The following is a 23,153-nucleotide window of genomic DNA, read 5'->3' as shown; positions in this document are numbered from 1 at the left end:
AATTGTTATTCTGATCTGTAACCATATTTTAAGTTTTTCTTTTTATCATTTAAAAGCAGCCACTATTTTAATCTGATAAGTTTACAAATACATTATATTTCCAAAGTAATCCATAAAAAGGACTTAAATTTATTCTAAAAAACAGGTTTCTAAAAATAAATAATCAAATAATTCCTTTAAAGAAAAATTTATAAAACTCTAAAAAAATAACTGAATTCATAAAAATACTGACAAATAACCAAGATAAACAAAAATTAATTATAAAGCTAAATAAGAAAATTTTTATTTTCCTGACTTTGTTAAAAGTATTGATAATTCTTAAATCTTTTTGTTTTCCAAATATAAGAAAACTTATTTTTCTTAAAATAGATTAGTAAATTATATTTTATAAATAATGTTAGAACATTTATATATTTCTCCCTACTTAAACCCTTCAAAATTTAACAACTCTTAATAAGTAAGCATTATTGTAATAGTAATATATTTATTTACATAAATCCAATAAAAATCTACTCTCTTTATAAAATACAAAACCAGTTTCTTAATATAATTTTATTAACCAAGACTGTCACCAAAAACATTTAAAAATTAAGATTAACTTAAAATGAATAAAAGCCAATAAAAAAAACACCCTGGTACCTTACTTATTTATGGTTTATAACATTTCTAGGTAAAAAACAAAGGTTACTTTCTTAAAAAATGAAAAAATAATCCTCAGGACATTCTTATAGGCCTCAAAAACTTAAAAAATTCACCCAAACTTAAAGGTATTTCAGACAAAGCCTAATTACAACTATGTAACTTAGTTCTTTACATATTTATATGCCTTGAAAAACTAACTATAACTTGCCTGACCAGGCGGTGGCACAGTGGATAGAGCATCAGACTCTATCCACTGGAGGATCCAGGTTTGAGACCCCAAGGTTGCCAGCTTGAGCACAGGCTCATCTGGTTTAAGCAATGCTCACCAGCTTGAGCCCAAAGTCACTGGCTTGAGCACGGGCTCATCTGGTTTGAGCAAGGCTCACCAGCTTGAGCCCAAGGTCGCTGGCTTGAGTGAGGGGTCACTCGGTCTGCTGTAGTCTCCAGGTCAAGGAACATATAAGAAAGCAATCAATGAACAACTAAGGTGCCACAACAAAGAATTGATATTTCTCATCTCTCTCCTTTCCTGTCAGTCTGTCCCTCTCTCTGACTCTCTCTCTCTGTCACACACACAAAAAAAAATTAAAAATACAAACATTTAAAAAAAAAGAAAAACTAATTATAACTCAACCTAAAAATTCCTATAAAATTCCAACCAAAAAATTTAAAAAACAAGTAGAAGCATATACTGTATTCATGGATAGGAGAAATTAACATCATTAAAATATTCATGCTACCCAAAGCAATCTACAGATTCAATGCAAATCCTATTAAAATTCCAATGGCAGACTTTACAGATCTAGAACATATATTCCAAAAACTTTTAAGAAACCAAAAAATAAATAATCCTGAAAATGAACAAAGTGGGAGGTATCACACTTCCTGATATCAGTTATACTATAAGGCTATTGTAATCAAAACAGTCTGGTACTGGCTTAAGAACAGGCATACAGATCAATGGAACAGGACAGAGAACCCAGAAATAAACCCACGCTTTTATGGTCAATTAATATGTGACAAAGGAGGTAAGAGTATACAATAGAGTAAAGATAGTCTCTTTAATAAATGGTGTTGGGAAAAAATGGACGGGCAAAAAATAAAAATAAAACTAGACCAATTTAACACCATTCACAAAAATAAATTCAAAATGGATAAAAGACTTAAATGTAAGTAGCAAAATCATAAAAATCCTAGAAGAAAACATAGGCAATAGACTCTCAGACATCTCTGGAAGCACTATTTTTCCAATATATCTTCTTGGGCAAGTGAAATAAAGGACAAAATTTAAAAATGTACTATATCAACCTAAAAAGCTTTTGCACAGCAAAAGACACCATTAACAAAATAGAAAGAGAACCCAGTCAATGAGAGAACATATTTGCTGATACATCTGACAAGCGGTTAATAACCAAAATTTATAAAGAACTCCTAAAACTCAACTCAAAAAGGTAAGCAATCCAATTAACAAATGGGCAAAAGCCCTGGCCGGGTTGGCTCAGCGGTAGAGCGTCGGCCTAGCGTGCAGAGGACCCGGGTTTGATTCCCGGCCAGGGCACACAGGAGAAGCGCCCATTTGCTTCTCCACCCCTCCGCCGCGCTTTCCTCTCTGTCTCTCTCTTCCCCTCCCACAGCCAAGGCTCCATTGGAGCAAAGATGGCCCGGGCGCTGGGGATGGCTCCTTGGCCTCTGCCTCAGGCGCTATAGTGGCTCTGGTCGCAACATGGCGACGCCCAGGATGGGCAGAGCATCGCCCCCTGGTGGGCGTGCCGGGTGGATCCCGGTCGGGCGCATGCGGGAGTCTGTCTGACTGTCTCTCCCTGTTTCCAGCTTCAAAAAAAAAAAGAGAGAAAAAAAAAAGTAAGAAAAAAAAAAAAAAAATGGGCAAAAGACCTGAATAGACAATTCTCCAAAGAGGACATACAAATGAGCAATAACCATATGAAAAAAATGCTCTTCAGTAATCATTAGAGAAATGCAAATTAAAACCACAATGAGATATTACCTCACACCTGTCAGAATAGTTCTTATTAACAAATCAACACACAAGTGCTACTTGAGGGTGTGGATAAAAGGGAACCCTCCTGCACTGCTGGTGGTAATGCAGACTCCTGAAGCCACTGTGGAAAACTGTGAAGTTTCCTCAAAAAATTAAAAATGGAACTGCCTTATGGCCCAGCTATTCCATTTCTAAGAATAGTATTTTTATAGCTTGTAATAAATGTCCTTTTCAAGAATAGCTTGAAAATTACCCTTGATTACCTTAATTTTCCACCAAAGGTTAATAACAATCTGGCGTGTGTGTGTGTGTGTGTGTGTGTGTATGTGTATGTGTACATGTATGTGTGAAAGACAGAGAGAAAGAGAGAGAGGCCCACTAAAATCCTATACATTCCAGAGTTTGTCAACGTAAGAGACATTTTTATGAGTTTATTTGAGCCAAACTCACACCAGAAAACACGATTTCAAATGCTCAAGAATAGGACAGTTGTGCAGTTTCTTTTGAACATTTAGAATGAAAAAGGGGAAGAAAGATTACATGAATGTGGGAAAACGCAAGGTACAAGATAGTTAACAAGATTATGTTCATCCTTGAGGATGGTTATGCCTTCCAGTGGTCTAAAACAGAAGATCACTCTGGCATTTCCAAGGCGTGTAACTAGATACATGAGAACAATAGACGGGGCTTGCTTAAGGCAAAGCCTAACCTTTTTTTTTTTTTTAATTTTTATTTATTCATTTTAGAGAGGAGAGGGGGAGACAGAGAGGAGAGACAGAGAGAGAGAAGTGGGGGAGGAGCTGGAATCATCAACTCCCATATGTGCCTTGACCAGGCAAGCCCAGGGTTTCGAACCGGCGACCTCAGCATTTCCAGGTCGACGCTTTATCCACTGTGCCACCACAGATCAGGCGCCTAACCTTTTTATAGGCTTGAAGAGTGACTACCACCAGGACCTGCCCAGTTAGGAATTGGTGATCAGATCACCTTGTGAGGTTATTACATTCAGATTTAGTACAGGTTCCTTTTTCATCTATAAGCTTAAATCCCCAAAATGCCACAAGTTAGCCAGGCAGAGGGCAAAAGAAAAAAAAAATTAAGGAGCCACCAATAAACACAACAAGAAAACAGGATGATTTTCTTTCCCCTATCATGTGAATAGATTGATAAGACAAGAACCAGAACTACCTTCGAATATATATATGTTTTTCCCTTTTGCTTGGAGCAAGAGGGAGTGGAAAAAGATCCTAGAGAGAGAAAGATTAAAGTTAATAGAACAACTGCAGCTGACTCTTCAGAAGACTGAAATGAGGTAACCAGTTGAAGGGCTGGCGAGATTAAGATATGTACTTAATAAAATGGAATTTAGCTGGGCAATAAATACTTGATAAAACTACAGAAGAAAGGGGCAAACCAGGATTTCCTATGAAGACTAAATAAAGTCCCAGCTAAGATTTATTCTCTGGCCAGTTTTAGAAGACACGACTTTCAAAGTTGACTTACTGGAGATGACAAAGCTCAGACGAAGTGAGAAGACTAGGAACACACTCACCAACATTGGGACAAAAACATTAAAATATGGACAAAGCTACCTTCATGTCCATAAGTTGAGATTTTTAAGTAAAAGAAAAAGACATGGCATCCATAGTAACATCCAACAGTTAGGGGGGCTGGGGAGAGAAGCGGGGGTCAGAGAAACTTAATGAGCAAAATGATTGGGGAATATTGAGACAGTAACTACAAGAAAGTGTGACCCAAACACATTATACGCAGCCACGTTTTGGTCAAGGTTTAAAGGTAATTGGTAGCAAATGTGGTCAAGTTAAGCCAAATTTTATACACAATGGGCATGTAATGTGAAAGACAAATAAATGTTCTTGTGCTGCCCACTGAGCCATTGGATCATCCGTTACTGCAGTACAGCTAAGCCTACATTAATACAAAAATTGGTATAGCAGAAAGAGGACTCTGCCAAAACAACAATATTAACGTTTATATGTGGCACTATGGAGTTCGGTAGTGAGCAGTATAAAACAGTTATTGGAGGTTGGAAAAATGTTTATTCATGTAATGCAGTGGTGAATATTTTACTAAAATTTTTCTTGTAATAACTTGAAAAGCAAATCATGCACCAAATGAACTTGCGACTAGAGGTAAAGAATTGAGAAAACAGGCCCTGGCCGGGTAGTACAGTTGGTTAGAGCTTCATCCTGATATGCAAAGGTTGCAGATTCAACCCCCAGTCAGAGCACATACAAGAATCAACCAGTGTGAATGCCTAAATAAGTGGGACAACAAATTAATATTTCTCTTTCTCTGTCTCTGTCTTTTTTTCTCTCTCTCTCTTTTCCTTTCCTTCCCTCCCTTCCATTCTCTGTAAAACCAGTTGATTAATAAAAAAAAGGAACTGAGAAAACAGAATGTTAGTATCATGAATTAGTTGGTATTGGTTTATTTGACAAGGTACTGTTAAAGAGATGAACTCAGAAAACAATTGGCGGCCTGACCTGTGGTGGCGCAGTGGATAAAGCGTCAACCTGGAAACTCTGAGGTTGCCGGTTCAAAATCCTGGGCTTGCCTGGTCAAGGCACATATGGGAGTTGATGCTTTCTGCTCCTCCCTCCTTCTCTCTCTCTCTCTCTCTCTCTCTCTCTCCCTCCCCCTTCCCTCTCAAAAATGAATAATAAATAAAATCTTAAAAAAAAAAGAGAGAAAACAATTGGCCAGTTTGCAAGTAGTAAGTAAAAGAAATAGACCACAGCCCCAGCTGGTGACACAGTGAACAGAGTGTCAATCCGGAGTACTATGATCATGGGTTCAATCTGGGATCTCTGGCTGGATCCTGAGGCCTGGCTTGACTGCAGGTCATGGCACGTTTGAGAAGCAATCAATGGGTACCTAAGTGAAACAACAAGTTAGTGCTTCGCTCTCTCTCTCTCTCTCTCTCTCATTTCCTCCCTCTCTCTCAAAAAAAGAAAAAGTCTACATCCAAAAACACTGGGTTTAGGATTCGTTTGTTATTGCAGCATAACCTACTCTATCCTAGCTTGAGTCTTCCAAAAAAATGTCTATACAACAGATATTCTGAGGAGTCACACTCTTGGTTCTATCCAAGTTTACAAGAGATTAGAATCAAAGAGAACCCAAGATTTACAGTAAGCTGGTTCTACTTTCTATAGGTTGCCTCCAAAGCTTTCAAGATTGGTGCAAATGCCTTTTGAGAGGCTGTTCATCTCATAAATTGATCTAGAGTTACAGTTTCTAAAGTCAGGTCCAGATTATTTATTTCAGTAATAAGAGAATATGAAAATTAATATTTTTAAAATCTCTTTATTTTAAAGTTTCTCAGTGTATGTATTTGTTTCCAAAGGACATAATGCTTTGTACAGTAACATAGGCATATAATTCATACATATATACAGGACTACATGCTCAAAAGTCTTCTACTGCAAAGATTCTACAAGTTAAAGTTTGGTTCACTCTATGATCCCACTTTCATTAAAGAGATATGTAGCCTGGCCAGGCGGTGGCACAGTGGAGAGAGCATTGGATTAGGATGCAGAGGACCACAGTTCAAAACCCTGAGGTTGCTGGCTTGGGCATGGGCTCATCCAGCTTGAGTGTGGGATCATAGACATGACCCTATGGTCTCTGGCTTGAAGCCCAAGGGTTGCTGGCTTTCATCCGAGGTCATTGCCATGAGCAAGGGGTCACTCAGTCTGCTGTAGCTCCTACCCCCGGTCAAGGCCCATATGAGAAAGCAATCGATGAACAATTAAGGTTCCACAATGAAGAATTGATGCTTCTCATCTCTCCCCTTTCCTGTTTGTCTGTCCCTCTCTCTGTATCCCTCCCTGTCTCTGTCACAAAAAAAAGAGAGATATGTAGACCATGAATCCTATCTCATACCACAATCAGCACAACCTAAACTCATTCATCCAACTACCTTCATCCTCCTACAATCTACTCGGCTACTGACAGGCATGCAGGTGCAGGCAACAGCATGAAAGTGAAACACACCACACTGCTATAAATTATTCTGGCCAAAGAAGAAAAATGTGAAAAGAAAGCCACATTCAGATCAACACATTTTATCTCCACTCCATGATCCTTGAGTAACTTCAGACAAATTATTTAACTTTTTCACTTCTGTTTTCCAAATTGTAAAATAGGAATGGTTTACTTCACAATTAATATAAAAATAGGCATAGCATGACTTATTCTAATAATCATATATGTCTTTCTGTGAGGGTTCTATGTGATAATAATAATATGGATAATACCAATATATTATAAAACATGTCTAAAAATATAACAAAAAATGTACACACAATAGTAAAGGCTTTCAAGCACCCAATACACCAAAAGCCTTACACATTTTGGTTGTTTTTTCTCCTCTCCATTAAAAACAAATGCTAAAGCCCTGGCCAGTTAGCTCAGCAGTAGAGCGCTGGCCCAGCATGTGGAAGTCCCGGGTTCAATTCCTGGTCAGGGCACATAGGAGAAGTGCCCATCTGCTTCTCCCCCCTTGCCCCTATTCTTTTTTTTTTTTTTTTTTCCTGAAGCTAGAAACAGGGAGAGACAGTCAGACAGACTCCCGCATGCACCCGACTGGGATCCACCCGCACGCCCACCAGGGGCGATGCTCTGCCCACCAGGGGGCGATGCTCTGCCCCTCCGTGGCGTCGCTCTGTGGCGACCAGAGCCACTCTAGCGCCTGGGGCAGAGGCCAAGGAGCCATCCCCAGCGCCCGGGCCATCTTTGCTCCAATGGAGCCTTGGCTGCGGGAGGGGAAGAGAGAGACAGAGAGGAAGGAGGGGGTGGGGGTGGAGAAGCAAATGGGCGCTTCTCCTATGTGCCCTGGCCGGAAATCGAACCCGGGTCCCCCCGCACGCCAGGCCAATGCTCTACCGCTGAGCCAACCGGCCAGGGCCCCCTTGCCCCTATTCTTTCTCTCTCTCTCTCTCTTCCCCTCCTGCAGCCAAGGCTCCATTGGAGTAGAGTTGGCCCAGATGCTGAGGATGGCTCCATGGCCTCCACCTCAGGTGCTGAGGATAGCTCCATGGCCTCTGCCTTAGGTGCTAGAATGGCTCTAGTTGCAGGGGAGCAATGCCCCAGATGGGCAGAGCATCGCCCCGTGGTGGGTATGCTGGGTGGATCCCGTTTGGACGCATGCGGGAGTCTGTCTGCCTCCCGGCTTCTCACTTCAGAAAAACACAAAAATAAATGCTAAGTCTTACTCAAGCTTGGGTAATGATGACTTACTGGGAACTGTACAAATCTACTAAAATGTTCCCACTCTCTAACACAAGGAAGGGCATTTCCTTGGGGTGTGGGGATCGCCATCGAACTACTCAGGCCTAAAAAATAAAATGTGGATTCCCGAGCTTCTACTACAGGGTCACTGCCATAGCTTATCAGTGACCAGAGAAGAGAGTGTACCCAGGGTGAAATGAGAAATCAAGTTCAGAACCAAGGAAATATGAAGCGCTCTGTAAAAACTCAGTAAAAGCTAAGTTTCCCAATGACGCCAGTACCACAAAGGAAAACAGGACAGGGAGCAGCCAATACATGAGGCAGGAAATGGAATTACTAGTCCCTCATAATGAGTTGAGATGCTGAATCCATTACAGAGCCTTACAATAAAAGAGGGTCGAAAGATCAGGAATCAAGACTTTGCCAATATATCCAGAGAAGTACTGAAAACCTGAGCACACACAGGTCAGCACCATATGTGCAAGGGGGACACTCAACCCTAGTGCAGAGAATATGTCGGGAGGGTACAGCTAGTGCTGCTTTGGAGGAAGAACCTCTGAGGAAAGGGTATAGGAAAGAAGGAAAATGGGGCACCACTCCTTCAAAAAAGCAGAGTACATTTTTCAGAAAATTTCGGGTTCTAACAACGCTTCCATGCATTCTCCAGATTCAGATAAAGCAAACTACTTTATTAGAAAACAAAGTATATATATGTGTGTATAAGTATTGATTTAATAATGTTTTGATTATATTAACTGTAACATTATGTCAACATATTAGTCATGACTACACTTATCACCAATATGTATAATTATATGTTTGCTATATTAATTCATATTCCTATAAGTTTATATTTAATAATATTACCACAATAGACTTGATTAAGGAATAAGAGAAAGGGAACAGGGCTAACCAACCCACGATTTAGAGAATAGAAAGAAGAAGAAGACATAATAGCTAAACTATGAAAAAGTAACCAACTAGTAAGAGAAAATATAGGAACATGTGATATCCCAGAAGCAAAGAGAAGAAATCATTTTAAGAGGAAGGGACAGTTATTTGTGTCAAATGCTGCTCAGACATACAAGATAAGCAGAAATTATTGGAAAACACTGACTACTGGATTTTAAAGATGGTAGACATTAGTGATCTAAATATGTAGCCACGGTTGGGACAAAAATCCTACTGGCATGTGTCAAAGAAAGGGACGTAAGAGAGTGCAGAATGAGTCAAATCATGCTCATATTGTGGTGGGAAAGAAGAAAGGGATAGTAACTACACAAGGCTATGTGCTTGGTTTGAGATCGGTCATCTTTTGGGCTATTAGAATAATTTAACTAGCAAAGAAGAAAAACTAATGACACAGATGAGAAGGGCTAGTTAATAACACAAAGTAATACAGAACTATGGGATCCCGAGCACAAAAGGACGGTTAGATATTATATACGGACAATTCATTGTTATTAATGAGAGAAGGCAGAATATAGGTACATATCCAGGTAGAAGCCATAGGAAGAAGTTTAGGAAATGCCTGTCTGCTTTGGATGGGCACTTCAACATTCAGATAAATGATAAAAAGTAAACCAAAGGTATTTCCAAAAAAATTTACCTTATATAATCTGCAGGATGGTGGTTCCAATAAGGAAATCATCACTATTATCATCACCACACATTTATAGTGCTTAAGTTTGGCCAAGCACATGGCCTCATTTAATCTTCCAAACAAGACCATAAAAAAATAACATAGCACCCACTTTTTAGATTTTAAAAACTAAGTTTGAAGAGACTAAGAAGTATCACTGGCTAATTAAGTAGCCTGAATTCAGAGCTCAGCCTGTAACTTTGAACTGCTTTAAACCATTTTTCCTTCTCCCTGTAACACACACACACACACACACACACACACACACACACACACACACACCACTGTTTACACTGTGATACTTTCAGAAAGCTACATAGCTGGATTACTCTTTTTGAGAAAGCAGAAAACCCTAGCAGCTTTGGCAAGCCAGTTCCAACTATTTCTCCCTCCCATGTCACTAATGGCTGTGCTTTAATATTTTTAAACTTTTTTTTTTTTGGGGGGGGGTGGACTTCAGGAACTCTGCCAGAAGTAAAACCACTAACAAACTAAGTTTTAACATATTTTTCCCTAATAACCCTTTTGGCTTGATCCTTTGTTACTTTTCTCTCAATATATCGATATTGGAGTTGATTGTGCCTGGGCTTTATATTAGAAATCACTAGAGCCCCACTTAATCTTTTGACTTTGGAAGCCCAGATACCAACAAGACAGGTAATAACAAGTGTTGGAGGGGCTGTGGAGAAAAAGGAACCCTCATTCACTGCTAGTGGGAATGTAAACTGGTACAGTCATTATGGAAGAGAGTATGATGGTTCCTCAAAAAATTAAGAATAGAACTACCATATGACCCAGCAATCCCTCTACTGGGTATCTACCCAAAACACTCAAAAACACTGATACATAAAGACACATGCAACCCCATGTTCATCACAGCATTGTTCACAGGGCCAAGACATAGAAACAACCAAAGTGTCTCTCAATAGAGGATTGAATAAAGATGTGGTACATATATACAATGGAATACTACTCAGCCATAAGAAATAATGACATATTTCCATTTACAACAACATAGATGGACCTTAAAAACATTATACTGAGTGAAATAAGTGGATCAGAAAAAGCTAAGAACTATACAATTTCACACATAGGTGGGGTACAAAACCAAGACACATGGACATAGATAAAAGTGAAGTGTTTACCAGGGTGAGGGGGTTGTGGTGGAGGATTAAAGAGGGACAAATATACAGTGAAGGAAAATGATTTGACTTTGGGTGATGGGCACACAACGCAATCAACAGTTCTAAAGCTATAGAAACATTTACCTGAAACCTATGTATTCTTATTGATCAATATCACCCCATTAAATTTAATTTTCTAAACAAATTTTTTAAATTATTTTATAAAAAACATAAGGGACTTATTTAAGTAGAGAAGTCTCACTCATCATGATATTCTCTGGTATTGCTACTGAGGACAATGGGAATATGAGGTCTTGAAGGAACTGTTTAAATGTTCAATGCTCTAACAAAGAAATTAAACAAAATACATAATTTGTTTTATAATGATACCTCAGATATAATTAGTTTATTTCTTAAATCTAGAAAAACCAAGTGATGATTTTGTCACAAAGTCTGATGAATTTAAAAAAATCATGAATACTTCCTTTGTCTCCTTTGACTTGAATTTGCTATAAAAATTTCATACACTATTCAAAAGCCCATAAACAGATATCAGTCAACAAACACAACACAATATGTCTTAACAAAATATATTTCTCCACATAGTTTAAGTATATTAGTTTTCCTTAACATTGAGGAAGTGTTTTTGAAGTACTTAAAGTATTTCTTAAGATTCCAAAGAACAGCTTTAAAGCATATTATAAAATGAGATACCCAATAAGACTATTTGATGGATAAATATTTCTTTTGATTTGTAAACTCAGAGAAAAACACCTTGCAAAATCTATGCACATTTGATTTGTCTGATATGTAAAGAACATGTTAATTTAAGCAGGAAAGTACATCTAATTTTAGTTATCCTCAGTGAAAATTCCTGCCATGGGAGTTTTTGGAGGAAATCCACAAAATGAAAATTATTTGGGGGAAATTTTCCTAATGGAGAATAAGACTGTGTGAAATGATCTCCCAAAAACCTGGAAGCAATATCCTGCACTGCCACAAGTCAAGGTCATCTCAGGGGTGTGACTTTGAACATTGCTATTTCAGAAAATCAAAGAACCGCTGTAAAGAAGAAGAGCCAAAGAAATGTCGTTAACTAACTTACTAAATTATTTGAACTCTAGATAAAGAGTTCTCTGAAGCCACAGGAAATGTGAGGCAGAATTTAGGTGGTAGCATGTGTGACTTTAGGCCCATAATGACTGTGTCAAATCAGATTTAGGCCCAAACAATGAATTTCAGCAAACAATAAATTCTGAATAAAATCATTGCTGAATTGGAAACAGAAACCTTTGCAGAAATACACAGCTTATTTATCTAATTCAATAAAAAGTATGCCTTTAGAAAATTCACACACATCTATATTAAAGACAGCACAACAATCCAAAACAATAGAGCAGTTAGTTTGAGATGTGACCAATCAAATTTTTATTATTCCTTTATTTTAAAAAAAAGGCACATCTACTCCAATTTCTTCTTTTTATTTTAGTGAGAGAGAGAGAGAGAGAGAAAGGCACAGACAGGGACAGACAGACAGGAAGAGAGAGAGATGAGAAGGATCAATTCATAGTTGCATACTTTAGTTATTTATTAATTGGTTTCTCATATGTGCCTTGACTAGGGGGCCCCAGTCAAGCCAGTGACCCCTTGCTCAAGCAAGCAATCTTGGGCTTTAAGCCAGCTACCTTTGGGATCTAGCCAGCAATCATGGAGTCATGTCTATGATTTCATGCTCAAGTGGCAACCTCATGCTCTAGCTAGTGAGCCCGCGCTCAAGCCAACTACCTTGGGGTTTTGAACCTGGATCTTCAGCATCCCAGGCCAATGCTCTACCCTCTGTACCACTGACGGGTCAGGCCTTACTCCAGTTTTTTAAAAATGAATACAAAGCCTCCTCTTCATGTCTGGTTTCTAAAACCCAGGTAAAAGGAAAAATAAATTCATTCATTCATTCATTGATGCATTCATTCATACATGCATACTTTTATGCATCCCCCAATTGGACTACTTATTAAAATGTCAAAGAAACAGTAATGATCCTGCATGCTAAATGGTAGGTCTCAGAACAGGTATCCTCCTCAGCTTCCCAGAGGAATTCCCCATTCACCTGGAGGAATACCAGCTGTCTCTCAGAATATTACAATATCTTGAAAATATAAGACCTCTGCCTTTCCCGTGGTTGTGGACTGCTCTCTTTCATCTCTTAAGATGCACCTCCATCATTTAAAATAGGCAGAAATTGCTCAGTGGCTCAAAGCATTTATAGAGGCCTCAGTAGACAAGAGGATTCTATACTGCTTCTTCAGGAATTATATCGATTACTGCTGCTGCTCTAACTCTCCCCATATTGTAAAGGTGCCCTGACCTATTCCATCTTCTCTGTTTCTTTTGTAGTCACTAAGCCTCCTCTTTTCCCTGGAGGCCACTCTAACCCATGTCTTGGCCATGACACGTGCCAGCTCACCCCATGCCACATCTCAACTGCAACCATACCGCTTGATGAACAAGGCAGAACAATAAAACAGCAACCACTTTTTAAAGAAAAACCCTATACAAGAAACCATACTAACTATTCTTGATACATTATTTCATGTCGTTCTCACAAAAACCTACAAAGAAGTCCCTATTGTGTCATGAAGAATATAAGAGTCAGAGACATTATTAAGTAACGTGCCTGAGGCCGTAGCCGGTTGGCTCAGTGGTAGAGCGTCAGCCTGGCGTGCGGGGGACCCGGGTTCAATTCCCGGCCAGGGCACATAGGAGAAGTGCCCATTTGCTTCTCCACCCCCGCCCCCCTCCTTCCTCTCTGTCTCTCTCTTCCCCTCCCGCAGCCGAGGCTCCGTTGGAGCAAAGATGGCCCGGGCGCTGGAGATGGCTCCTTGGCCTCTGCCCCAGGCGCTAGAGTGGCTCTGGTCGCGGCAGAGCGACGCCCCGGAGGGGCAGAGCATCGCCCCCTGGTGGGCAGAGCGTCGCCCCGCCGGGTGGATCCCGGTCGGGCGCATGCGGGAGTCTGTCTGACTGTCTCTCCCCGTTTCCAGCTTCAGAAAAATACAAAAAAAAAAAAAAAAGTACCGTGCCTGAGATCAAATAGCTTGGAAGTGGCAGATCCAGCCTAACATGATGCTTTAACAACTACAATTTTCTGCAACCAATATGAGCAGTTATAAAACATAAAATGCATACAATCTACATCAGTGTTTACTCCCATGGGAATGCTGTACATTATTATTATTATTATTATTATTATTATTATTATTATTATTATTATTATATGTGACAGAGAGAGACAGAAAGGGAGATGAGAAGCATCAATTCTTTGTTGTGCCATCTTAGTTGTTCATTGATTGCTTTCCCATATGCCAGAGATCTCAGGGTTTCAAACCTCAGACTTCAGTGTCCCATGTTGATGCTCCATCCACTACACCACCTCCAGTCAGGCTGTACACATTATTTTAAAAAGATAATAATTTTGCAAGGATTGTAGTTAGAAAATCAGTGCAGGTTTTTTGCCAGGAGTGAATAAAGAACTTAGAAATAATATTGCGGTTTAATTAAACTAACAAAATCCACATGGGGATCTGAGCAAATACAAATGGGCATCTTGGACATGGACCAGCTCTCAGGGCCAACAGCCCTGACTGGATCCATGGGGAGGCACTAACATACTGAACATATTTTTTAAAACATGCACTTCAAAGAAACATTGGCAAATCTCAAAGTTGTAACAAAAAGGAAACCCAGCAGTTCAAATGCTGTCTGTATCCACTGAAGCTCGAAGGAGAAGTTCGGTAAAGCTAAGCCTACTAGTTAGGTGTCTATTATGGAGATGGACACATGACTATGGGGCTATCTGTGGCTAACATTCCATTCACCTAATCCCCTTCTAAGAGAGTAGATTTCCCCAACCCCCAAAGCCTAACCACAGCAGAGAACATAGCACCTGGATAATGCCAACACCTGTTTCATTTGACAGTGGTCATCAAGTAATAGCCACTTTCATCTAGTATTAAAAGCTTTATTAGCCCATGGCCACAGACAAATTTCTGAGCCCACAAGTCCTAGAATTCACCGAGGTGAACACTGTTGAATGGGAGGCATAATCCATAACCCCCTTGTCTTCTTTGAGTGACTACCACAACTAGACACATTTATGTTTGTGTGTGTTTACCTTTTCTCCATCTCTTCCTGGTTCTCCTTTGTAACCTGGTAGTCCTCGTGCACCCTAAATTAACCACAAAATAAAATTATGTTAATCATTGTGTTTCGGTTCATTTGAAATGGTATTTTTAAAATGTATATAAACAGATCACCTACTTGTATTCCTGGGGATCCTGGAACACCTGGTGATCCTACGATTCCCTGATAACCCTAAAGAAAAGCAGATAAGAAATAATGAACATTTTATCACATTTGCAAAGAGCAGCCTCCATTTTAGGATTCACTCCCCTCTCAAGTTTCTTACACCGAAGACCTCAATTAGTTTAAGAAACCAAATTAATAAAGTGTAAAATGCTTAATAAGGAATTCATATCCTTTAGCCTTTATGAAAAAAAAAGGTGTTAAATATCTCTAGATTAAATAAAAATATCCAGAAATGCTTCAATTAAATAGAAGGCTTTGAGATCAAAATAGAAAGCCAGTGTTCACAGCTCCTAAAGAAATGCCCTGCACATTAGAAACATAGTCAACATATTCAGGAGAAAAACACCTAAAACTGGAGGGTTCAACAAAAATAATACACTTTTAAACTACCCGAGTAATGGCCACCTGAGCTAATCCTTAGAATAAACTAAACCTCGATGAACGTTCTCCTCAGAATAAGTCTATACATAACTGCCTTTGGATTACTCACTTTAGAAAGCCGCTGATGTTAACCTCAATAACATGGCTGTAATGTGCCCCCGCCCCTCACCTCCCAAGGCTGAGCCATCCACTCAGGCCACGGTCACCTTCATCTACACTGTTTCTTACATATTCCTCCAGAAAGTGGACCCTTGGTAAAACAGCACAACTTTTTCAGATAGGGGGAAACTCTTCATTCTTCACTCAGCACATGGCAACTGAACTCCAAAACAAACTGGTAGGCCCTGAGTATTCATCTGAGTTTTTCAGTGTCAACGTCATGCTGACTTGGACCACCTGGCACCTGCAAACAATCACATTTACCACTCTTATTCAGGTCCCCTCTTTCTCCCAAACTCTATTCATATTCCATCTTTCTCAGATCTCACTATTTGGGTACAGCTTTCTTTTGTCACTAGTATTAACAAAGATCTCGATGTTTCAATTACATTTTCATTCTTAAATCCAAAAGCTTCATTTCCATGTGGCTACTCATGGATATCTGCACTGGTCTTCGAGTTCACCCAATCACTTGTCAATATATTTTCAGTTGCAATTTTAGACATCATAGTTCCCTACTTTTCCAATCCCATTTTCAAGTTATTTCTTTTACTATTCTTTGCTAGCTCTAATAATAAAAACCTAGTGGTTGTCTCAAAAAGATCAGTCACGTATTACAGTTTTTCTCCTGTTACACATTTGTATTTCTTATTTTGTAAAATGCTCTCAGTTACCCCTAGAAGAATTTCTATCACCAACCATCAGCCTTTCCTTCACACCCCATTCAGTTCTTCACAGAGTGTATCATTATGCTCTATCAGGATTTCCCAAACTCAAACTTTTCTCTCCCATGCCTTTGCCCAATCCTTAAACATTTTACTTCACCAGTGAATGAGTTTCATAACCAACCTTTCGATATTCTATGCAAAATAACCAGTGACTTTAAGCGTGTCATATACTGTCTGAGCTGACAGTGTCTCTGTGTCACTGGATTGTGTGCCCCCTTGAGATGAGGAACCAGGTCTAACTCAATGCTATATTTCCAGTATTGAACAGAGTGTTTGGCACATTTTCTGTTAATTGAGCATTGGAAGAAGTTACCTTCAATTCATCCACATGGCATACGAGAGTAAAACAGCTCTTTCTCCAAGGAACCATGTTACGTTTGTGCTCTTTCCAATAGCAACTGAAACTTTTCGTAACACCATGCGGTTCATGTTCTCAAGATCAGTTGGAAGAAAGAAAACCAATTTACCCAGAACTTGCTTAGCTTTATTTCTGTACCAGTCTAGTTACCACTGAATCTCTTTCCCTCACCACTCTGGAATTGGATAGGCTTGGAATTCAATTTCAATTCTATCACTGTTAGCACATGCCTAAACAGAGTTAGGTTACTTATAAATGCTACCAGCTAGGATGTCCTTCAGATTCTTCTAAACCTTGCATGCACTTTCTGGATAGTCTGACACAGTTTATATTTATACTAGGCTGCTGTAATTGGGAGAAATAATAATGGCAATGATTTCTGTACTACTTGTCATGTTCCAGACTAATTAATTCACTTAATCTTCACAATTACCCTTTAATGCAGGTTCCACCTTATCCTCATTTTAAAATGAGGACATTGAAGCACAGAACCTTAAGTAACGTGCCCCAAGTTAATAGACCATAAGTTGACAGAGCCAGTGCAACCACCCTTTATTGAAAAATGCTTCGTGGGCCCTAGCTGGTTCGCTCAGCGGTAGAGCGTCGGCCTGGCGTGCGGGGGACCCGGGTTCGATTCCTGGCCAGGGCACATAGGAGAAGTGCCCATTTGCTTCTCCACCCACCCCCTTCTTCCTCTCTGTCTCTCTCTTCCCCTCCCGCAGCCAAGGCTCCATTGGAGCAAAGATGGCCCGGGCGCTGGGGATGGCTCCTTGGACTCTGCCCCAGGCACTACAGTGGCTCTGGTCGCGGCAGAGCGACACCCCGGAGGGGCAGAGCATCGCCCCCTGGTGGGCAGAGCTCGCCCCTGGTGGGCGCGCCGGGTGGATCCCGGTCGGGCGCATGCGGGAGTCTGTCTGACTCTCTCTCCCCGTTTCCAGCTTCAGAAAAATACAAAAAAAAAAAAAAAAATGCTTCGTGGTAGATCAGACCTTATGATTCCAGAATGATTAATCAGAGTCAAAGAAATCCATTTAACCAGACTACTTTTACATTGGTTAGGATTCTGAGTGCCCAGAGGAAAGATATGTTCATAAAATTCCTCAACAAGAAAGTTACCATAGAAATGAGCTATTTATCAAAATGATTGGTCATCTACAAAGTTCACATTTAATGAATTATTTTTCTTCCACATTTTTTATAAATGTTAAGCCAAATGTCATATCTGCTTTATTACTTTTCCAGAAAGTTAATCTTTTGTAGACAATCAAAAACTGCATGCTGTCTCTTCTCTTTGACGAAGTTAATAGGATGCATTTGTTAGAAGAACACATCACCATTTAGTGGATTACAGTAACATAAAAGATGCCCCAGAATGTGTTCCCAGCTCACCTGACTCATAATGTGACCTCAGACAGAGTAATCAAATCCCCAAGTCCTGGGACAACACGGTGAAGTGGAAAGACAATAAATTTTGAAATTAGAAAAGACCTTGGGCTGAATTTCTGCCCCTCCCTTTCTATAAGATTTTGGCTAAGTTACTTTGCCTAGCTAAGCCTCAGGGTTTTTTTTTTTATCATAAACCAGGATAACATGCACTTTATTTCAGAAAACAAGCAAATGGTGTCATAGTAAAAATGTCTGGGAGATGTTAGTATCTCAGTAAATGTAAGTTGCTTTCTTCAGACACAATGACTATAGTACAAAACTATGAGAACACTTCTGCAGAATTATTCTGTAGCCTTAACAGCCATCATTAGTGCATAAGGATTGGCAGGTCCAGTCACCATCATGATTTATCCATTTCTCAACATTCATACATATGTAATCCTGAACATGTCAAAAAAAAGCCTCAGTATATTTAACAATCGCTCTGCTGGTTTTAACTTTGGAAGAACTGCAATACAGGAATAATAAATGTTTCCTACAATATGAGAACCAAGCTATTGTTGTTCCTACAATGCTCTAGGAAAGATATATAGTTTTAAAATGAAAATTGGTAATAATATCATATCATCAAGTGTATAAGGGTCATGATGTCTTCTGAGCCCAATTTTGATCATGCTATAAAACATTCTGCCAATTTAAATATATAGATTTCTTTCAAATGGTGAGAAAGAGGAATTGGTTTCCTTTAAATACTCTAAATTTAAAAATTAAAAGATGCAGTCTTGAAAACTTAGTTGAATAAAGAAATTCAAAGATTATTTTAGAAACTAGAGGAGGCATGATTTGTAATAAAATAAAAAATCAAAACCATATCCAAGGTGGGGGAATCCCAGGGCAAATCACCAGAAGAAATTGGATGAAATTCAGAAAAACAACGTTTGGAATAAAAACCAGGAAAATAAAGGTTAACCAGCAGGAATATTACAACAGAGAACAATTTCCAAGAGGAGAAAGAAATAAAGTGTTGGTTGACTCATAGCAGGACACACAGAAACAAGAGAAATTCCCTGAAACAGGGAAAATGATAAGCTTCTCATGTAGCTTACTGAGATTTTATTTTTCCGAGTACACAAGTTTATATGTTTTCTTGTATAACTATAAACTTAACATGTCCTTAATAATTGTCAACGTTAAATTTTTACCATTTTGTATTAGCAGGTCTAAATACCCACACTACCCCCATCTGGCAGATTTCTGACAGTATTTAAGTTTTTCCCATGTTCAGAAAAAGTTTCTTTGTAAATGAGTCATTTTAAAGGAAAAAAATATTCTCACTGCCAAATTGTAGGTTTGAAGTATACAGAGTCAATTTACTTTTCTTCCATGATTCATAGCTGTAATGCTCCAGGAAAGATATATAGTTTTGAAATGGAAATTGGTAATAATATCATCAAGTGGGCAAGGGTCATGATGTCTTCTGAGCCCAATTTTGATCATGCTATAAAATATTCTGCCATTCTAAATATATAGATTTCTTTTAAGTAATGAGAAGGATAGAGTAATTGGTTTCCTTTAAATACTCTAAACTTAAAAATGAGCATAAATTCAAAGAAATTATTTGAGATGTCACTCTTATTTTAAAAATGTACAAATATGATTTAAAGTTTATTCTATTATATCATTTTCTTCAAAGATTTCCAAAATTCTATCAGATACTCTTAGGTGCATGGCCAGCGTAACTAGGTAACCAAAATCAAATGTATACTTTTCATGTCTACTGTGGGTTCTTCTAGCCATTGGCAGACTTTATAGCTCTTTACAACTAAATTCCAAGAATATTCATGAAGCTCTGTCTTTCCATGTATATAACTAATACAGAAACCAGTTTCAAGCTAACTCAACTATTAGTCAAATAGTTTAAATGATTTAACTGAGTGCTCAAATTACTTGACTAACAGATCATATTATGTATATAAAAAATGACCCCTGAGCTGAATTTTAAGAAATTACTGTGATACTATGGGAGGTGAAGAGTGGGTCGCCATGGAAAGCTTTCTGAAGACATAAGCTCAAAGGAACACTAAAGGAAGCACAGTGTATACAGAAAGCCCTTCAGTCGGCCATGCACAGGATGGCAGGATGAGCCTTCTCCCTGAAGATGAAAGGAGAGATGTATGCATGCATGCTGCACACAAGACTGGAATGACAGACTGAAGGTTACGTACACAGCTCATGGGTCTTATAAAGGACTTTGATCTTTATCCAACCAGGGGGGGTCACACAATCAGACTTGAGCTTTAAAGAGCTCACTTGCTACACTATGGAGAATATATTATAGGGGGGCAAGAAAAATCATGATGACCCAATGGGAGGGTCCTGCAGGGAAGAGATGACGGCAGATAGACTGAGTCTATTTAAGGTGTATTTAGTCTAGCCTGATGATGGGTTACAGGAGGTGAGGAGTTTGGAGTTGTGGAAGGATGCCCAGGATTCTGGCTTGTGCAGTGGGGTGACTGCTACTATCACTGACTGAGGGAGGGACTCTGGAGGAAAATATAGTTTAATTGATTGCAAATAGGAAGTAGCACGACATTTATAAAAATATTTTTATGTACTATGATAAACAATTTTTTATTTGACAATGAGAAGCTATATGCTTCTATGTGGGGGAAAATACTACTGCCAATTAAAACAAACCACATTTACTATAAATGAACTTTAATCTAAATCTAATCCTCCTTCTCTTAGATAAAGGTGGATAAGTGATAAATGGGAAACAACATCATCTGCTTTTCATTAATAATTAGCCTTATACTAAGCACATAAAAGAAAAACACTGTCCACCTTTGGCAAATAATCTCTGCAGATATAGTTCAGTTCTTAGATTCACAGAATTTAATCAAATTTATGTAAATGACCTCATTCTCCAAGTAAGGTTACACTCATACTAAGCTTATTTGAAACAGAAAATGCACAACTTTTAATGTAACTGATAACATTTTTAATAATTCTTACTTCCCAACCTAAATCTCTAGTTATGCTTTATATTCAAAGGGAGGTGACTAATAGCTAACCTTATTTCTTCTCTTGCTATTCTACAATATTTTTACCATCATCCGTTATTATTGACTTATTTTTAAATTATTATTTTAGATTAACTGTCTTTCCCCAGTGGAAATGTGAGCTTCACTACAGCAGGACTTTAGTCTGTTTTGTTCACAGCTATATCTCCTTAGCCTAGAAGAGAGCCAGGAACAGAGCAAATCCCCAACAAATGTTGTATATATGACCAAATGAATGAAAGCATGAATAAATAAGCAAACTCAGAAATACAGATTGGCAAAAGTACGTTTACATTTGTAATACAAATAAATAATACAGTAATTAAGAAATAATGATACAAAAATAAACTCCGTGTCTCTTATACTCACAACTGTAAGCCTACTTCTGCCAACCCCTTGATTTATTGAGTCCAACTGGTCACAGATACTGAGGGCTCTAAAAATAATCATAGATACAATCATAGATACAACCCTACACTCATAGAAATTTCAATCAAAAGAAGACACAATATAAGCATGAATTTATCTTTAAAATCACAAATGCTAGATGTGTGACCAAATGTTTCCTTGAATAATTCAGTATACAAATAATATGAGTACGTATATGATGCGTATGTACACGTCATTATGGTATATTGTACCTATAATAAATAAAATTTGAGTAATCTATTTAAGGGACATATCAGATAAATATGAAAATATCCATATATGAGATATAGATAGATAGATAGATAGATAGATAGATAGATAGATAGAGATAGATAGATAGATAGATAGATAGATAGATAGATAGATAGATAGGGGAGCACTGGAGAAAAATGATTTAGTCAACTAAGCATTGTCCAGGGAAGACTTATGGAAGAGATTTTAAAAATAGTTTATTACAGAAAAAGAAGAGAAATGCCTAAATACAGAATGGGTCACTCGAGGCGAATGGGCCATATTTTAGTTCATCAGTGAGACCCTTATGAGTGAGTGTGTGTGTGTGTGTGTGTGTGTGTGTGTGTGTGATAGGAGTGGGAGCATGAAACCATAACCCTTTGGCTAAGAAACCCAAATTGAGGTGAAGTGAGAGTCAAGCAGAAACTGTTCTCTTTAGAAAGATGTTTTCTATACACTTCATAATTAAGCTTCCTCTTGTAATTCTCTTTTCCATGCCAAATTAGAGCCATTTCTTTGGCTTTTATCCTAATGCATTCCATTTTCTAAGTCTTTCATCTTCACGGCTCTCCTTCTCACAGTCTAAACTTCCCACAGATCTTAAACTGCAGAGTCTACAATTGGCACACATTCAGTTAACAGTCTGAAAGGAGAAATGCAGAGAAAGCTCGTCTCACAGGTCCTATTATTCTATTACTGACTACTCACCCCACCAAGTGTGCTCTGCAAGCCTCGGTGCTAGTTTACCCCACCCCCTTCTTCTTATTCTCTACCATCATTCTTGAGTAGTTTAAAACCAGTGTCTCTGGTTTGGATTACACCTGAAGTTCAGTAAATCTTTCCCCACAGGCTGTCTTCTGAGGTCTACTCTCTCCCAGTTACTTTTTTCTGAATGAAATGCAGACCCTACACATCCCTAAAGTGTAGTATCCTAAATCGAATCCAATAGCAGGCCTGTCATCTTCCTTAATATAGACGTTATATGTTTACTAACGATGCCAAAAATTGCATCATCCTTTTAGGCATCCGCAACACATATGTTGATCACTTTGCACCAAGGTTAAATTCAAATAACATCTCCCAGACAAATAAGAGCCATATGTTTACTCCAACTGAATTTCACTCTGTTAAAATAGCCATTATCCAAGTTCACCAATTTTTTTTTTTTTGGATCTTAATGTGACCCCAAACACCAAAATAAATTCCAAAAGTGAAATCAAGATTTTAAAATTCTTAAAAACCATAAAAAATGAATATTGATTCTCTCTTGCCAAAAACAAGACAAACAAACAAACACACAAACATAAACACTGAAGAAATTACAAGAGAAAATATTTAATTGTGGGAAAACTTTAAATCTCTAAAAACTAAAAGCTAACTTAAAAACAAAATTA

General features: G+C 38.4%; 1 protein-coding gene across 1 annotated transcript in view; it reads right to left on the bottom strand.

Annotated features, from left to right (window-relative positions):
• COL21A1 (collagen type XXI alpha 1 chain) overlaps positions 1-23,153 on the bottom strand; it is a 208,719-nt gene that overhangs the window by 70,637 nt on the left and 114,929 nt on the right. Inside the window, exons 11-12 of the mRNA XM_066359179.1 lie at positions 14,978-15,031; positions 14,832-14,885 (exon numbers count right to left, since the gene is read on the bottom strand). Coding sequence (XP_066215276.1) covers positions 14,832-14,885; positions 14,978-15,031 — 108 coding nt within the window. The remainder of the gene's footprint in view (positions 1-14,831; positions 14,886-14,977; positions 15,032-23,153) is intronic.

This window comes from Saccopteryx leptura, chromosome 1 (genome assembly GCF_036850995.1).
Source record: "Saccopteryx leptura isolate mSacLep1 chromosome 1, mSacLep1_pri_phased_curated, whole genome shotgun sequence".
NCBI classification, from domain to species: Eukaryota; Metazoa; Chordata; class Mammalia; order Chiroptera; family Emballonuridae; genus Saccopteryx; species Saccopteryx leptura.
The sequence above is the reverse complement of the archived record's forward strand: the minus strand, read 5'-3'. Positions and strand labels throughout refer to the sequence as shown.